Source organism: Saccoglossus kowalevskii, chromosome 22 (assembly GCF_978046115.1).
Source record: "Saccoglossus kowalevskii chromosome 22, keSacKowa6.1, whole genome shotgun sequence".
Classification (NCBI taxonomy): domain Eukaryota; kingdom Metazoa; phylum Hemichordata; class Enteropneusta; family Harrimaniidae; genus Saccoglossus; species Saccoglossus kowalevskii.
In genome coordinates, this window is record NC_140662.1 from 10,776,675 (window position 1) to 10,793,105 (window position 16,431).

The 16,431-nt window shown below is 35.3% G+C and overlaps 2 protein-coding genes across 2 annotated transcripts; both read right to left on the reverse strand.

Annotated features, from left to right (window-relative positions):
• Positions 1-300: 300 nt before the first annotated feature.
• LOC146728980 (uncharacterized) lies at positions 301-4,108 on the reverse strand. Its single transcript, XM_085495668.1, has 8 exons — positions 4,016-4,108; positions 3,825-3,874; positions 3,459-3,743; positions 3,121-3,303; positions 2,720-2,997; positions 1,622-2,150; positions 1,215-1,251; positions 301-1,109 (listed from the first exon to the last, which is right to left on the reverse strand). The coding sequence occupies exons 1-8, from the start codon at positions 4,083-4,085 to the stop codon at positions 853-855; spliced, it is 1,689 nt and encodes a 562-aa protein (XP_085351794.1). The 5' UTR covers positions 4,086-4,108; the 3' UTR covers positions 301-852.
• Positions 4,109-4,324: 216 nt separating this feature from the next.
• Positions 4,325-14,537, reverse strand: LOC100373579 (uncharacterized). Its single transcript, XM_085495727.1, is given in 9 exon segments — positions 4,325-4,377; positions 4,595-5,431; positions 5,658-5,840; positions 6,102-7,226; positions 7,801-7,983; positions 8,307-9,272; positions 9,409-9,591; positions 9,693-10,331; positions 14,351-14,537. Coding segments are annotated over 9 exon segments (4,356 nt in total).
• Positions 14,538-16,431: the final 1,894 nt, after the last annotated feature.

Consider the following 16,431-nt stretch of genomic DNA (forward strand, 5'->3'; position numbering starts at 1 on the left):
TTTATTTAGAGTGACCATCCCAGAACGCAACGTAGATCATGGATGAATGGATGGATGAACCATGGATGGATGAATAATAAATAACAAACTACGGACATTTAAACATGCTTCCAACGAAATGCCCGACGGAGCGCTTCATCGTTTTAAACAGACGGATACGCCACTACGCAACAGTAATCGTTCCGAAGAGAGAAACCCCAAAAGCGAATAATTAAAGTGGATTAATGACAAAACAGGCGTACATAAGTTGAATCTCAGACATCACTGATAACCTGTGATATTAAATGTACAAAATATCTATTTGTCTCATGAATTATTGTTATATTTTCGTGAATAATATTCGTACTGCATAATATATATCTTATACAATAGAACTACATTGCATGAAAGAACCTAAACATTTGATATAATATCAACGGAGTTACAGTATCTTAACCCGCCCCAATACACGAGAAGTCCTTATATAATAAATTAAATGCAACAGAACTTGACCTCCTTAATTATGACATGGCTAAAGTCAGACTTCTGAACCCGCTATACACATTCAAACTGTGTCATTTTTTTCTGAAAAAAACCCTAGAATATACCTTTCTCATACACAAATCCAACAAGTGTTTTTGAGTGCATTCATTCAGCAACGAATTGTAATTGAGCATAAATTGTACAGTTAACGAATCAATGTTCAGGTAAATCATGATGATATTACTGGTATCACTTTTGGCACAATGAAGACATTGAGCTCATTTAATAAACAGTATACGTACTTTATAAAACATGATTGAACATTTGTTCTATATAACGTAGTATGACTAAACTGTATATCTCCATGTAATGGTGTAATTTTTAGAACATTCATGTGAGCTGTTCAATTTTCATAACATGAGTAGCCAAGTTACACATATTCAGACCATCTAACAGTTGTTTTAACGTAGCATTGTCACCCATCTTGATGAACCACAATTTTAACATTCGTTGTATCTTGGCTTTCACAGTAGGGATTCTCTTTATTTCATCGACGTCAGAGGGATCGAGCTCAACTTTCCTTGCGAAAAACAAAAGCTCTTCGCAAACCATGTTCCTAACTAGGTAATCAACAGCTGGCTTCAGTTCTGTGAAAAAATAATCATGAATCAATGAAGTTATTTGACTAATAATCTGATAAATCTGACTGAAATCTCTATGATCGGAAATTGGAAGGTAACTGACTGATTTACCTTCTGGGCAGTTTACTTCAAGCCATGCCTCCTGAACCTTAAAGAAGATACTATAGATTAGAGGGCATCATGTGCAATATCGCGGAAGTCTTAATTTATAACTCTATGATTGTACTATAGGTGTCGCATAATAACATATTGTTTAAATATTGATATACCTACATGACTGGCTGCTTTTATTTAAGATGAAGACGATATTGAAGTCAATCCTTTGCTTTTGCGGCAATACCCATGATATACCTTTAACCATAACGAATGGCCGAAGTCTTATTGGGTCATCCAACAATTTTACACCAAATATTGAAGTGAAATTGAACTAAGTATCCATTCAATGCCATCAATTCGAAACACTAACATGTGTAATTATTAATAAAATATATATATATAATATAAACAAATCTACTTACTTTGCAATACTCAAATGTAAAATTTTTGATATTTTGCTCATAAGGGGTTATTTTGTTTCTACCAGAAATACAAAAACAGCACCCAACAAGCGGAGGGTCTTCCAGCTTATGCCCCTGGTGTTTAAGCATCAACACTCCAAGAATCTTAGTAGTTGAGTTTGAATCCTTGACATCAACAATGATGTTTTGTGTGTTATTTGGGCCTTCGTTGAAAGTGCATTCACCAACAGTTTTTAACACGAATTTGTCAGTAACAGAAATGAAAACTTTATCTCCTATTGCCATACCAGTTACATGTCCTTCATCAATGCACTTGTAACCCCTTCCATTTAAATAATCTAATCGTGACGGTGTATCATCCTTGACTTTCAGTATATATAACAACATCTGTGCACAGTCGTCTTTCTTCTGAAATAACTTTAGAACCACATTATATATACCGATTCCCAGCTCTCTGCGTAACTGCCAGCATGTTTTCTCAATTGATGGAAGGGATGCAGTAGTGCGTGGAACCATAACCGGTATGTACCTGGAGAGTATGATCAGAATAACTTACTAATTAATAATGCAGAAATATGTAGATATAAGCAGCATTCGAATGTAGACTTCAGAGATCGAGGCTAGGAAACTGGGTCGAACTACAAAATAAATCAGGTTGCTTGGTGTACGAATTTTCGGCATTAACAACAACTTTGGTTAACAGATTGGACACCTATACACATTGATGCCACGGTGGTTGTAATAATACAAGAAAAGAATAGTCTCAAAATGACACCTGTGTCACTACCTCCACCAGGAAAGTTATGTTCTTACTGGCGCTGGTTTGTTTGGATGTCTGTAAGCAGGGTAACTACACAATGTTACACATTATTTGTTCTGATTTTGAAGGAGGGGTTGCTTCAGTGATACAGACGAAGAGATCTGGATGTGGTTTCCATGGGTAGAAGAATGTCGAAAGGTTTTTTCACCATTGCTATTTTTTGACATTATTTTAATAATAATATGAGTAAATGTTTTGATAAGGTGATTTTCTAAAGTAATAACTGTATGAATATTGGTGAAAACGTGTAGATCATTCTTTTCGATAAAATAGCTTACCGTGTGAACTGCTTGATGTCACAAGTAATATTTTCTTGCCCTTGTGCACTAGGGATTTTATGTAACAACGTCCATTTGCTGCCTTCTTGCCGCATCACCAGAATTCGATGCTGGCTTGTTGTTTGATCAACTACTGGCGATGGTAGTGTAAAATCTGCGTTTTTATATAATGCCTTTTGATCAGTGTTACAGTTGTCTAAACTAACCAAAGGCCCAACATAAATATGTTTCTGAAACAAATCCTGGACAATGGTCAAACTCGGGTCTGGAATTTGAACCTGAAAATAAAGAGGAAAGTATGTTATTAATGGTCAGACAAGTAGTAGGCTTGAACAAACCAACATTTGATAGAAATCAGGTACACAATCATATGAATTACTATAGAAGCTTTATTTTCATACCATAACGTCTATATCGGTGGGACACTTGACAGCAGAGTCTTTAATCACAAGATACACATTTTCCATTACTGTAGAAGTGATAGTTGTTCCCTTTACACCAACAGAAAATCGTTCCTTTTTTGGCGTAGATAGCACAGCAAATTTGCCAAGTGTCGACATGTTCGCACATATAGCTTCTTCATCCTGTTAAAAAAAGGATTAGTACTCCCAACAGGACCGTGGTAACAAATGTGGACCTACATGTATATGCCATTTTCACACCAGCAATTTCAGGAATATTTCACCGTTAGAAACATTGTTTTATCATATATGTCGTTCGTAGAACATGTTTTACTCACCATGTATGTAGTCTGCAATTGCCGCCAATATTTGTGTTCAAGTGTGTAAATCGATATGGACTTTGTTCGGTCAGGTTTGAATCGAAACCCTAGTATGGATGGCTTGCAGAATTCATAGGAGTCTGATGACATATCTATAATATTGGATTCCAATTTTCCAAACTGGATTAATTCATCAATGTAGGTTTTATCTTGTAGAGTATGAACTGTGATGTCACATGGCTTTTTCACACATTCCGATGTGACTTTCATGAAAAAACCTCTTTGCAGTACGTATGTAAATTCCTGATTTCCAAAGAAAAAAAAAATTAATAATGTACACAATATAACATGTCAGTGCAGTGAATTTTACTTTTGAAGTCTTACCTTATTTGGCACAATATGAATTACTCTGTCAGATCCCAAATTTTCATTTTCTACAAAATTGAATGACAAATGATAGTCTTAATATTTTGAAACCTAAATTGTCAATATTTTTCAAAGCAACAAAATAAAAGATCGAATCAAATCTCAGCACCATTGAAAGGCGTATTCATAATTGAAAGAGTAATGTTTACCAATTGCTTCAAAGTACTCTCTGATGGAACAGATGCCTGCTAAACACACATTCATGGGTGGTGTCTCCATTGTTGTTCCTTCAAGTCCGCACTGATTCAAATTTGTCAAACGAATAATTCCGATTGGCAGACTGGTCAATTTGGCATTGCCCTGTAAATCCAAGATTTCCAACATTTGTAGATTTTCTAGAATAGAAAAGTAAGGAGAAAAACTAACATTCACACATTTTCCTAAATTTTATCGTTATTGAAATTTATAGTTTATGTCTGTATCCAGTTTTATGTTTTATGCTTGAAATACATGTAGGGTTAACCAGTTTCTATGAAGACAGTGTATGCCTTATTCAATAATACTTTAATAGCTAGAGAGATTTTATTAGATTTTATTTAAGATAAAATGTCTTATTATTCATTCATATTTTGATAAACAGTGGTATGGACTGTTATCAACAATTTAAATGACAAATGTTATTCGATTTTATTACAAGAATATTACATTATTACATTCCTATTTTGAGAAATAATGATATAGTAAACAAATAATGAGCAAGGATGTCTCATGTTTTTTGTTCAACTTACTGATGCTTAATGGGATTATGGATAAATCATTGTGTGAGATATCAAGTACGACCAGTTCAACCATTTTACCAACACTCTCAGACAAATCTTTAATCTGGTTTCTCATTAGATTCAGCCTCTGTAACTTTGTCAAAGCGTAAATTCCATCTGGTATACATGATATAATGTTGTTTGAAATGTTAAGTTCTGACAGATTTGTTAGCCTAGCAATAGAACTAGGAATTATTTGTATTGTGTTTGATGATAAATACAGTCGTTCAAGTGCGACGAGGTTGCCAATTTCGTCAGGAATTTCTGTTAGCTTATTCTTTGAAATATCAAAGACTTTTAAATTAGTTAAACTTCTTATATCCGTCGATATGCTAACTATTTGGTTATCTGAAAGATTAAGCTGAACAAGGGTTGTAACTTTATATAGTGTGTCTGGAAGTTCTCTCAAGCTATTGCTACTTACATCTAACCTGTTCAACTGATACAACGTGTGTATGTCTGTTGGAATGATTTGAATATTGTTATTAGATATATCTAACTCTTTGAGAGATACAATACTACATGGGAATTCATTAATATTGTTATTGCGAAGGACTAAGGTCGACATTTTAGGAAGTGTGGAAATAATATCAGGAACATCAGATAACAAATTGTTTGACAAATTTATTTTCTCAAGCATGTTAAGTCTTGATATTTCCAAGGGCAATGAATGTAGTTTGTTATTTTGAAGGTCTAATTCTATTAGATTCGTATATCTATGTATTAGTAATGGGACATATGTGAGTTGAGCGCCATCTAATCTGATGGTGCGAGTAGAAACGTCAAATGGCTCCAGTATTCTGAGTTCTGTTGAGACAAATTGAAATGTAATTGTTATTGAATGACGAAATGCAGACTGTAAATTGACTAGAAACAGGACACAATGAACGAATGTAAGAACTGTCAGAATTGTATACAATTGTTGTTTATTCGCACAATTTTGGGTCAATAATAAGACCTCTTTAAATGTATAGCATAACAATGTTTGTTGCAGCATTAGTTTTATGCAATACAAATAAAGAAACATTGATACCTTGTTCATCCCAATAGTTGCTAAGCAACTGAAAATAATTTTCACATTCATTTATTGGAGGATCTTCAATTTCATTTCCTCTTAATGAAATTGTGCGTAAAGTGGTTATCCTCTTAATTTCACGTGGTATAGATGTCAGCTTATTGTTCCTGGCATGCAATTCTTCTAATTTACACAATAGTCCTGTACATTAAAGGAGAGTTATACAATATGTCATATAAAATTTTTGCTCACACTTGTCGAATGTTTTTAACATTGAACAAATAACTATGGTCAACATGAACTAATAACTCGCCACACGTACATGCATAGTTACCACATAGTGTCTATTCTTTCTGGGAACTCAATACATAAAGCTAGTCCAAGAACACAAATTAATGTACAAATATAGACACTACAATAGTGTTAAATCAACTAATGATTTACAAGCTTGATTCAACATACCTATGTTCGGCGTCATAGAAGTAAGCTGATTGTCCCCTAATTCAAGCTTAGTTAATTCCTTTAGAACTCCAATTGTTTCAGGGACCATTGTTATTTGGTTTCCAGATATATCGAGTTGCTGAAGCAGTTGTAAATCACCAATGCACTTTGGTAGTTCAGAAAGTTGATTTCTCCTAATTGCAAATTTAGTTAGTTGTTGCAGCTGACTTATTGAAGATGGTATTGTTCGAATTTGGTTGCCTGATAAATCTAACTCATTAAGCGTTTTTAGTTTACCGAACGTATCGGGTATCTCAGTTATCTGATTGTGACTGATATCTAACATTTCCAGCTCAGACAGAATGCAAGTGTTATTTGATATTTCAGTAATACAGTTTTGACTAGCTTGCAACAATTGTAATCCATCTAGTTTGTGCATATCAGCAGGGAGGCACTCCAACTCATTCTCCTGAATATAAAGTTGCCTCAGCTGCCTGAGATTACAGAAATCATCTGGTAGACAACTCAAATGGTTTTTGCTCAAATCCAAGTAGCACAAATTGGTTAGTGTACACAACTCTACTGGCACCACATTAAGATTATTGGCATGTGCGTTTAGGTTGGTCAAAGAATGCAGTTCACTAACTGTAGACGGAATTTCGTCAATCTTATTGTCCGAAATATCCAAATCCTCCAGAGAGCTAAGTCCAGTTAAATCTTCTGGCAGCTGAGTCAGTATATTATTGCTTACATTAAGTCGACTTAGGTTACTGAAATTAGGGAAAGGGCAGGAAAATTCTGTGATTTTATTGGCAGAGAGATCAAGATTTTTTACATTACCAATATTAGTTGGGAAAATAGTTAGTTTATTGTTGCTTAAATGCAGTATCTTAAGTTTTCCAAGCTGAAAAATACTGACAGGGATCTCCTGGAATATGTTGTCTGATAAGTCTAATTCTTCTAGTTTGTTGAGTTGGGATAGCTCCACGGGAAACGTCGCAATGCGATTTGCGCTGAAGTCTAATTTCTTTAAATCAGTGTACTCGTCGATCATTGGTGGGATGTAAGTCATATCCCGTTGGGTTATTGTAATTTCATCAGTAGTTGAGCGATCAAAATCTTTCAATAAGTCTATGTCAATCTTATCTGGAATGAATAAGAATGTATTCATTTGTATTAAAAGTACACAATGTCAGAACAAACAGCTTTTTGATAATTCGCAAACAAACAGCAGTATCTCATATAATTCGTTGTCTGGGAGCAAACAAATTTTGATATTTAACATTATTTTGAATTTATTAGGAAATGTTTCAATTATATTCAAATTTGATTAAAGTTTCGTAAATTATATTATTAAAAGGGGTTGCCTTTGATACACAGTAATCAGTTGAATTTTTTTACAGAGATGTGATTATGGCTGCCATGGTAACATAACATTTTGTGAATTACTGTTCAAGTTCAGGAGGGTGGCTCTTAATACAGATTACATGTTGGTGAAGATTCAGATATGGTTGCTATGGAAATAACATTATTTCTCATTTATTACTCAATTACTGAAATTGTCAGCAGATTGCCTGATGCAAGGATCAATACATTACATGTTGGTAGAGAAGTGACCCAGTTGCCTTGGGAACAACAATTAGGCCAACAGAAGATAAAAATTACAAGAAAGCAAAACAAAACAACATACTTGGAACTATTTTCTATCATTCTCTCTTACCCAATTCTTCCCAGTAAAAGTGCAAAGCATCCAGACCTTGCTTGCAAACATCTTCTGTGGGCTCTGTGATAGGATTTCCGTGTATTTGTAAATCATTTAAGTTTACCAATTTATGCATTGCTCGTGGTAGAGTATCTAGTTCATTGTTTGAGATGATGAACTTCGTTAATTTTCCCAGATTTCCTAGAACAAATCAGGATTAATATATAATTGAAAGATTCATAATTATTCATTATTAAAACCTATATTGAATTAATATGATAACACAACATCAACATCAGTATTCATTATTAAAACTAGTAACTGTAAATTGATTAAGAAGTTTTCTAAAAATTTCATTTTCATTTTGTTGGTCCAGGATACATTTAGGTCAATAATGACATTGGTGCTCTTAATATCGCAATATCGTATCGAATATGGCAGCAAACTTATTTTTGCCACATTTTTGAGCCCATGTGCGAATGAACACAGGAAAATGCTACAGATTAGTTAATTCAATATCTTACCTACTGTTGATGGAATCTCGTCAATTGTGTTGTCTGATACATCAAAAGAGAGTAAATTGTGCAGTCGACCAATATTCAACGGAAGTTTCGGTATCTTATTTTTCTTCAGATTTAGATGAGACAGTTGGTACAAGTCGCAAACTGTAGACGGGATCTCAGTAATACGGTTACCCGACAAATTAAGATTCTGTAAACTTGTCATCTGACCAATATCCGAAGGAATATCAATGACTGCATTGTCACTGATATCTAGTGAGTGTATCTGTGGTAAAAAGCATCCAGATGGTACCACTGATAGGTTGTTACGGCTGAGATCTAACTCTCTTAGATTTTGAAGCTGGCTGATTCTCTCTGAGATCTCATTAAGCTTGTTTTCATGAAGATCAAGTTTATTAAGGCTAGTGAGGTTCCAAAAGTCTAATGGCAGTTCTTCTAACTTATTATTATGAATGTCTAATATTAAAAGCTGATTTAATTCACCAATAAAAGGTGACACATGATATATGGCATTGTTAGACAAATTGAACTCCTCAAGTTCATGAAGCTGGCTAATGGATTTCGGTACTTTGGTCAGTTTGTTGTCACTGATATCCAGTTTAGCTAACGGATATTGACACGAATCTGGAATTACACTGATGCTGTTACCCGACAGATCCAACTGCTTCAGATTATCAATGTCATTCGGAAACTGTGTAAGCATATTGTTGCGCATATTCAGCTTCTGAATATTTTGGATTTTGCAGACATGTACAGGAATCTGCTGAAAATGGTTGTCTGATAAGTTCAGCTCCTCAAGTTGCTGTAATTTAGCAAGTTCCATCGGAAGGGACATAAGAGAGTTATTACTGATATTCAGAGCCTTTACATTGGTGTACTGACCAATCATAGACGGCAGATAAGTCAATGACCGTGATCCAAGTTTAATATCTTCACTCAGAACATCGATATCCTTCATTAATTCCACCTCTATATTTAGTTAAAACAGCACAAGAAATTAATCATCACACTGAAATATAAATATACGTCAGCCATGCTTATACATAAGTCATTGTATTTTTGTTGTATGATGCATGATTATAAATCATTGTAGCATGAATCCTACCTTCGGTTTCCCAGTATTGTCTTATTTCAACAATACCCTTTTCGTAAATATGCCTGGGAATATCTTTAAGGTTATTGCCTGTTAGAGACAACTCCTTCAACTCAATCATGCTTTTTATATCACGAGGTAATGACGTCAAGCGATTATGTGCGATGTCAAACCTGTGTAACATTTGTAATCGTCCTGACGAATTAAAGAAAACATTATTAAATTGATTATTGGGATAATATATTCTACCAAACTCAACGCAATTACAATTCAAATATATATGCTGATAGACATACCTATTGTTGGAGGGATATCTTTGACTTGGTTGTTTGAAATATTGAAAATCTGTAATTGTGTTAGGCAACCGATCTCACCCGGAATCACTGACACGTGATTCTGGCTAATGTCAAACTTAGCAAGGTGTACTAAACCATCTACCGATTTAGGAATCTGTGTTACTTGATTTTTGGATATGTCGATTTCCTCTAAATGTTTCAGTTTACCTATCTCAGCGGGAATCTCAGTTACCATATTATCCTTGATGTTGAATTTGATAAGATTTTTTAATTTGGAAATTCCAGGAGAAATTTCCTGGATTTTGTTTTTGAACAGTGATAGCTCAGTCAAGGCGGTGATATTGTAGAGTTCTGTCGGAATCTCGGCCAAATCGTTTATGTTCACTGAAAGTGAAGTCAGTTGTTGAAGATGAATAATTGGTGTAGGCATTGATCGAAAATCGTTAAACGACAAGTTCAACTTTTGAAGAGTCTTCAAGTCGGCAAATTTATCTGGTAATTCTGATAATGCATTGTCGTGCAGATCAATAGATTTCACTCTAGTGTATCGCGCGATATCTTCAGGCAGTGCATTTATATTACAACCATTCAGATCGATCACTTCAGAGTCTTTTGGAATTGTAGAAAGGTTTTCCATGTCTGTAATTGAAATGGAATAGCACTTTTCAGATGTCATGTATGTACAATTATGCTGAACTGCTATTTCAATAAATGCTGAATATAACTGAATGATTCGTGGTAAATAAAGGCAAACTTTTTTCAAATATTAACACATTTGTAACCAATACACTAATCCAGCATGGTGTAACACGGATGTTGCAATGAATCACGACATGGACGAGCTTGAAAACGTTCGTATATGAAGTTCACAGTCCAGTGGTACATCTGGCCAGTAAATAAAACGACTTCACACTGAAATATAACATATTGTCTTTTACTTCCCTTACTCATATTACCTCATTAACATTTTCTTTTATGCTATCGATATAGTTACTTAGGTCATCGATTACTTAATATTATGAGGTTATTACAAGTAATAATAACCTTATTATTGTACATCTTTTCCTTCCAAGGATACATCACAGGAATGACGAAATCCAAAATGTTTAGAATAAAATCAGTGAACTTTGTGTGGAGTCCGGTCAAACCCTGGTGGAAGCCATGTTTGTTTTTATCATTAGTCGTTCCATATTTGTAATGCGCATTTCCTAATATGGTGGAATTAAATTACCCCGTAAAATTACGGCACGCTGTAACTTATGGCGTATAATAATAGGCTTTATTTTGTGTGTAGAATTATATTCTACCCGTTGTTTGTGGCGTCGTCGATTCGAATTGCGCATGCTGTACTAGATATGTGAAGGCGCGTTCAATAGTGTAACAGGCTATTTAAAGTTGTCTTATTCAGAACAGCACGAATCTCTTATACGTTAAACGCGACTTTAATTTCGTTTAATATCTTGTAATTACGAAATAACTTTTATTGATTCTTTTCGCACGGGCTAAACATAATATATTGCAATACGTGGCCAAATCGAAAGATAAGATGCCCATATAATCAGCTCCACGTCATTGCAAAATATACTTGCAATAGGCATGTTTGATCTGACTGGGTCGGTCAATCGTCTTACAGATAGTCATGCGATATTATATACTATATTATACAAATGTTCACCCCAACAGACATGGACATACAGTTTTAGCGACTCGAAGAGTTCATTGTCAACCGAGGCATCGCTGTTGGAGTATACATTTCTATTATTATACCGAATAAATCTTAAAACAGAAATTGTGGCACTCAATCATGGAAAACTTCCAGGTCACGCCTGTAGAGCTGAATGCATGTATGAACACAAATATACAAGTTGAAAGAGTTCAAGAGCAGTGATTGAATTTTATTGAGTTTTATCATGGACGCTAGGGGCGGATCTAGGATTCTGGAATGGGGGGGGGGGGTAAGTTAGCCGAAGGCCAAGCTTGCGAGCGCCGAAGCCTTGTTGGTTGTTAAAAATAAGGGGGGCGGCCCCCTCGGCCCCCTCTAAATCCGCCAATGGAAGCCTTTTTGCTTTCAAGGTTGTTTTAATTTAAACAGCTTCAGCCTGACGAAAAATTGATTTTTGCAACAGTATCCGACGCCACCATTTGTGCAGCTGTACGCTACATTGCGTTCCAGTTCGCATTACATGTAGAACACTGAAACGAGCTGCTCAGTGCTTGAGTATAGGTTTATGCCAACACCATTCTCTTTCAACAAATATACTGTACATAATATGTGATATACAGTCAGAACACACAAAACACGTAACAAATCAAACAAAACGATGCCGTGACACGGCAAAGCCCACGACTAGCGTTTATTAGGGGGGGAGGGATTTTCACTTATTTCATTCATACAGTTTGATCATTTTATTCGCAAGTTTATTCGCATTCGCAATTTGCTGTGTCATGCATTTGAGTTACCTTCCATTTGAGTGCTACTTCCTTTTGAATGTGAAGTCATACGACTTTTCACTATTATTTCCCTGTGCCTGGAGGGAGTGGGGTCTTTTCTACGTGGCATAGTGCTTATCGACAAACAATCATAATATAATTACTTTACACTTGTTGCAACCGTCATTGGTTTGTTCCGCACAGGTGGTACCGGATGTATAATTTTTTTGTGTGTTTTTGTTCAATAAATCAAATATTTTCAAACTTTTTAATCTAATAAATCTAGCAAAAACATTAAGTGAATACAAATTTTGAATAGGTCGGGAACTAATTGCGTCGGTAAGCCGAAATTTTATAACCACAAAAAAACAAAAAAAAAACAGAAACTAAACGCCTGTAGTATATACTAAGAGGGTTAAAATTACGTTGTTCTTTAACCACGTTCACGAATGACACGATCAGCTCATGAAGACGACACGTTGTACTCCCTCGTTCGCTAGGAAGTCATTGTCACAAACCACGCAAGTGATCGTCTGAACAGAATGTACTTTAATTCACATTGCTGAGTGTGTAGCCGCCTCAGGAGATACCGATGGCTCACTTAACGCGAAGCACAATACAACGGTCGAAAACAGAAATGGTAATTGGGTCATGTCAACCACGACCGCCATAAATGAATGATATTGTATTGGCTTTCAGGAATGGCTTCTGACTTCTTTTGTGAACGTTGAAAGTGTTATTTGACAATTCTAAAGCAGGCCATGCTTTGGCACTTATTCAGTGAAGCGTCTCAGACTATACAATTCTAAAGTCTGGCGTCTATTTTTACTGCTAGTTTTGTTCCTCCATTATATATGTGATGCTAAAATACATTGAACTCATTGTATCTTCACCCATCAGAACAATATAATCCGATTCAGTTGTTCTTTTTGTGCAAGACGGGGCTGGAAAGATACCGTACACATATCCCAAAGTATAACATAATTGGTGATAGTTGGTTACAATCGTTCAAAAATTCAATACATGTTAGAATGAATCTCAAGATTAAATGGCTAAACTCATTTGATTTTACAGGCTCCCGCGTAAGTGGCTCGATATCGTGTTGTTTCGCTAAGACATATAATTTATGCACATTTCTCATTTGGTGGCTTGGAAGCCTTCGTTGACCACAATATACCAAGGCGATGTAATGCTGAGTAGATAAAATAATGGCTCGGTAGATACATACAATTCAGTTTTTACTTCCCAATCTGCCGTCCTTTTGCATGAGCGCACCTAAAGTACTTCACATATCTTTCATCCACTTGCACCCACACATTATATCAAAAATGACCAACTGATACAACATTTTGAGCAAGAATAATTAAAGTGCAACGTTATTTTTAGAAAAAATGACGCTAACGACTGTCAATACAACTCACCTGTGTCACTATGGGAACCAGTTTATCAGTCTGATATCGACTCTGGGTACTTGGCGGCGAGTGAAGCTTCTAGATAAAGTCTACACAAGCACTCAAAGATTATTAGTTTACTGGAATCGTTCCAACATTCACACATCCGTAACAAAACAATAACCCGGATTCACTTTAGCGCAGATAACCACAATGTAGGCATGAATAAGTCGTATTGTATCCCCAGTTAACAATAGACTAACAATTATTTCACAAAAAGAGTCTGGAATATTGTCACAGCAAGAATACCCCGAGGGCTGGTAACCCCAGGCAGTCGATATTTCTCTATCGAATAAATTGCATCGTAAAGTGCAATATTGATGACTTAGTGTTCATCGAGTTGTCTTAAACAGATTAGATACCTGATGACAAATTAATTTAACAGAAAATTGTGCTTTTAATGATTGCACAGTAACAGTTTGTTAGAGATGGTCATAGCTTGTTACTGTTTACAAACAAGCGTCTACCCATGAGCCTTTGCGTTTTTATCATGTGTTGTTATCGTCGCTTGGGACTCAATTCCCGCGCTTGCGCAGGTGACGACCCTTTCGCTTTAAATAATAACGACCAGTGCTCGCAAATACACTATATGAAATACAATAAACTATATTCCTATTAATAGGTAGAATAACTTGCGAATGGTTGATGATTAAAATAAATAAAATGGGAAATGAATCCAGCCTGATCTGATTCGACGACTTATTTATTGGCAATTCTTATGTCTGTTTTGTAGTTGTTGTATTCCGATCCGCAAAAGTCAAGTTTATTTGAATAGACCAGTGATGTAATAGTTGAGGTGAAATCCCACGCAATTAGGCATGAACGTGACACTAAGGATAATAAGGTCTTCATAGAATAGCTGATACCAAGAATTACCGTTGGATGGAACATTCAAATTAAGTTTATAACTATTTAGCGTTAGTCCCACACGACGTCAACTCAAGTTTTAAACCTGTGGAGACATCGATTCAATGCAATTCAACACTGCAAGATTGAAAGTAACTGGACCGTGCTATTACCGAGGTTTCAAATCTGAAAACTAACTGTTCGTAGTCTACGGCACGGGAAATTATTGATTTAAACAAGTGTCAACAACTTAGCGGATTGTTGTTACATGGGCAATTAGTTTATGTCGTGCAACATTTATTAGACTGTGTAAACCTGTTGGCATGAATTGTGTGATAAAATTATTATATTGCCATCACACCAAATGCGGATAAAATAATAAGAAATACTATTATCACCAGTAAGAAAATACTTTGTTGGTAATTTGCTGCCAAGTATGTTTTTAATCGAAAATGAATTGTATCGGTGCTTGAAAGAGTTGCGACTGCCTCTACATAAGAAATTGTGCATTGCGGGAGAAAATAACAGATAACTGAATCTGGTTTGCATTGAGAAAATGATTGACTAATAAAGTTAAAGAAAAAATGTTTGCTGTTCATTGATATTCTGTTTGTTTTCGTTCTATATGACAACTATCGATCGTATGCATTAGTAGATATTTCTATAATCGATAATATAATTAACCATATTAATCGGTCATCTAGTTCTGCATATACGACGCCATTTTGCCTGAAGCTCCGTTCAGTTCATGGGTTGACCAAGCAAAACGTTACAGTTCATAATTTGTCCATACTTTTCTACATGTGGCTCACTGTTTTTTTTGGGAGGGGGCAGTGAAAGTTATCGTTTCAAAGTGTTTAAAGGGTTCTGGTCGCTGTGTATATTTATATAATATTGATTATTCGACGAAAACAACGGTATAATGCTCTGTTCGTCATGATTTACTTTTATACTAGTTGCGACAAGAAGATCGTGTAGTAACGGAGATCGGAGCATTCGGGTATAATATCGCCTCAGTTTGTTGAAAATTTTACCCAACCTCAACATTTAGCTTGTTTAAATTTGTATCACTCCAAACATGGACCTCCATGCTTCGAGGTACTGTAGTCAGAAAATTGATAATCGTGACATAATCACAGGCACTACTAAACAACTCCCGAGACTAATAACTCGTCTTGAATATTTCTTCAGCTTCGTGATAATTGTAATAAATTCATGTGATCGCAAAGACACTATATAAAAAAAAAACAATTAACGCCATTCATGTCAATAGGTCGAATAACACGAGAATGGTTGATGATTAAACAATACAATTCACTTTTTTGACAAGTTGCTCCATTGAACAAATACTGCACAGCATAAATAACAGAAAAAAACATGCATAAGGACAAAAAAATGTACATGTCACAGATGAGACAGAGTTGCTCCGTCCAGATACACAACAGTAACTGTTAGAGCAAATAAAAAAATGTTTGTTTCGCAATTCTCGCGTTATATTATACAGAACATTATCATACCTATATTAGATTGTGCACTGTATACTATATTGTAGAACATTGGAATAGATTTGAAGATGCAATTGTCACAGAATATAGAAGATAGCAGGCATCCAGTATGAGTATGAGTACTCGGTATATAGCTTATATGACATAGCCAGGTCAGGCAACTTGTGCATATGAAATAAAAATTGCAGTTCTTATTGATCGAATGAATGACCCTATGTTGGTCATTAAGCTTATACAATACATGTATTGCATAACCATCACAGATATTCTCAATTTAGTCTTTGACAATTTTAGTAATTGCAGATTTGTTTAATGCGCTAACACGTTTATTACTTGCATGAAATGCGCTCGTCGTTCATCGTTCATATCGCCAAGTAATTCCATTAAAAAACGTAGTCAACTCGTCGCACAATGGTACATTTGTATCAGTTACAACTGCGTTTCCAACTTGTCGACATGCCTGTTATTATTCTCACTCAATACTAGGCTTAATCATGTGCAGTACCA

What these genes read in the sequence shown, in the direction of transcription:
- LOC146728980 (XM_085495668.1), bottom strand. Translation starts at nt 4,085, where the DNA reads ATGGAGACACCACCCATGAATGTGTGTTTAGCAGGCATCTGTTCCATC. An exon ending in GACATCAAGCAGTTCACACG is followed by an intron (nt 2,151 to 2,719) that starts GTAAGCTATTTT and finishes CATACTCTCCAG; the next exon opens with GTACATACCGGTTATGGTTC. An exon ending in TTACATTTGAGTATTGCAAA is followed by an intron (nt 1,252 to 1,621) that starts GTAAGTAGATTT and finishes ATCTTCTTTAAG; the next exon opens with GTTCAGGAGGCATGGCTTGA.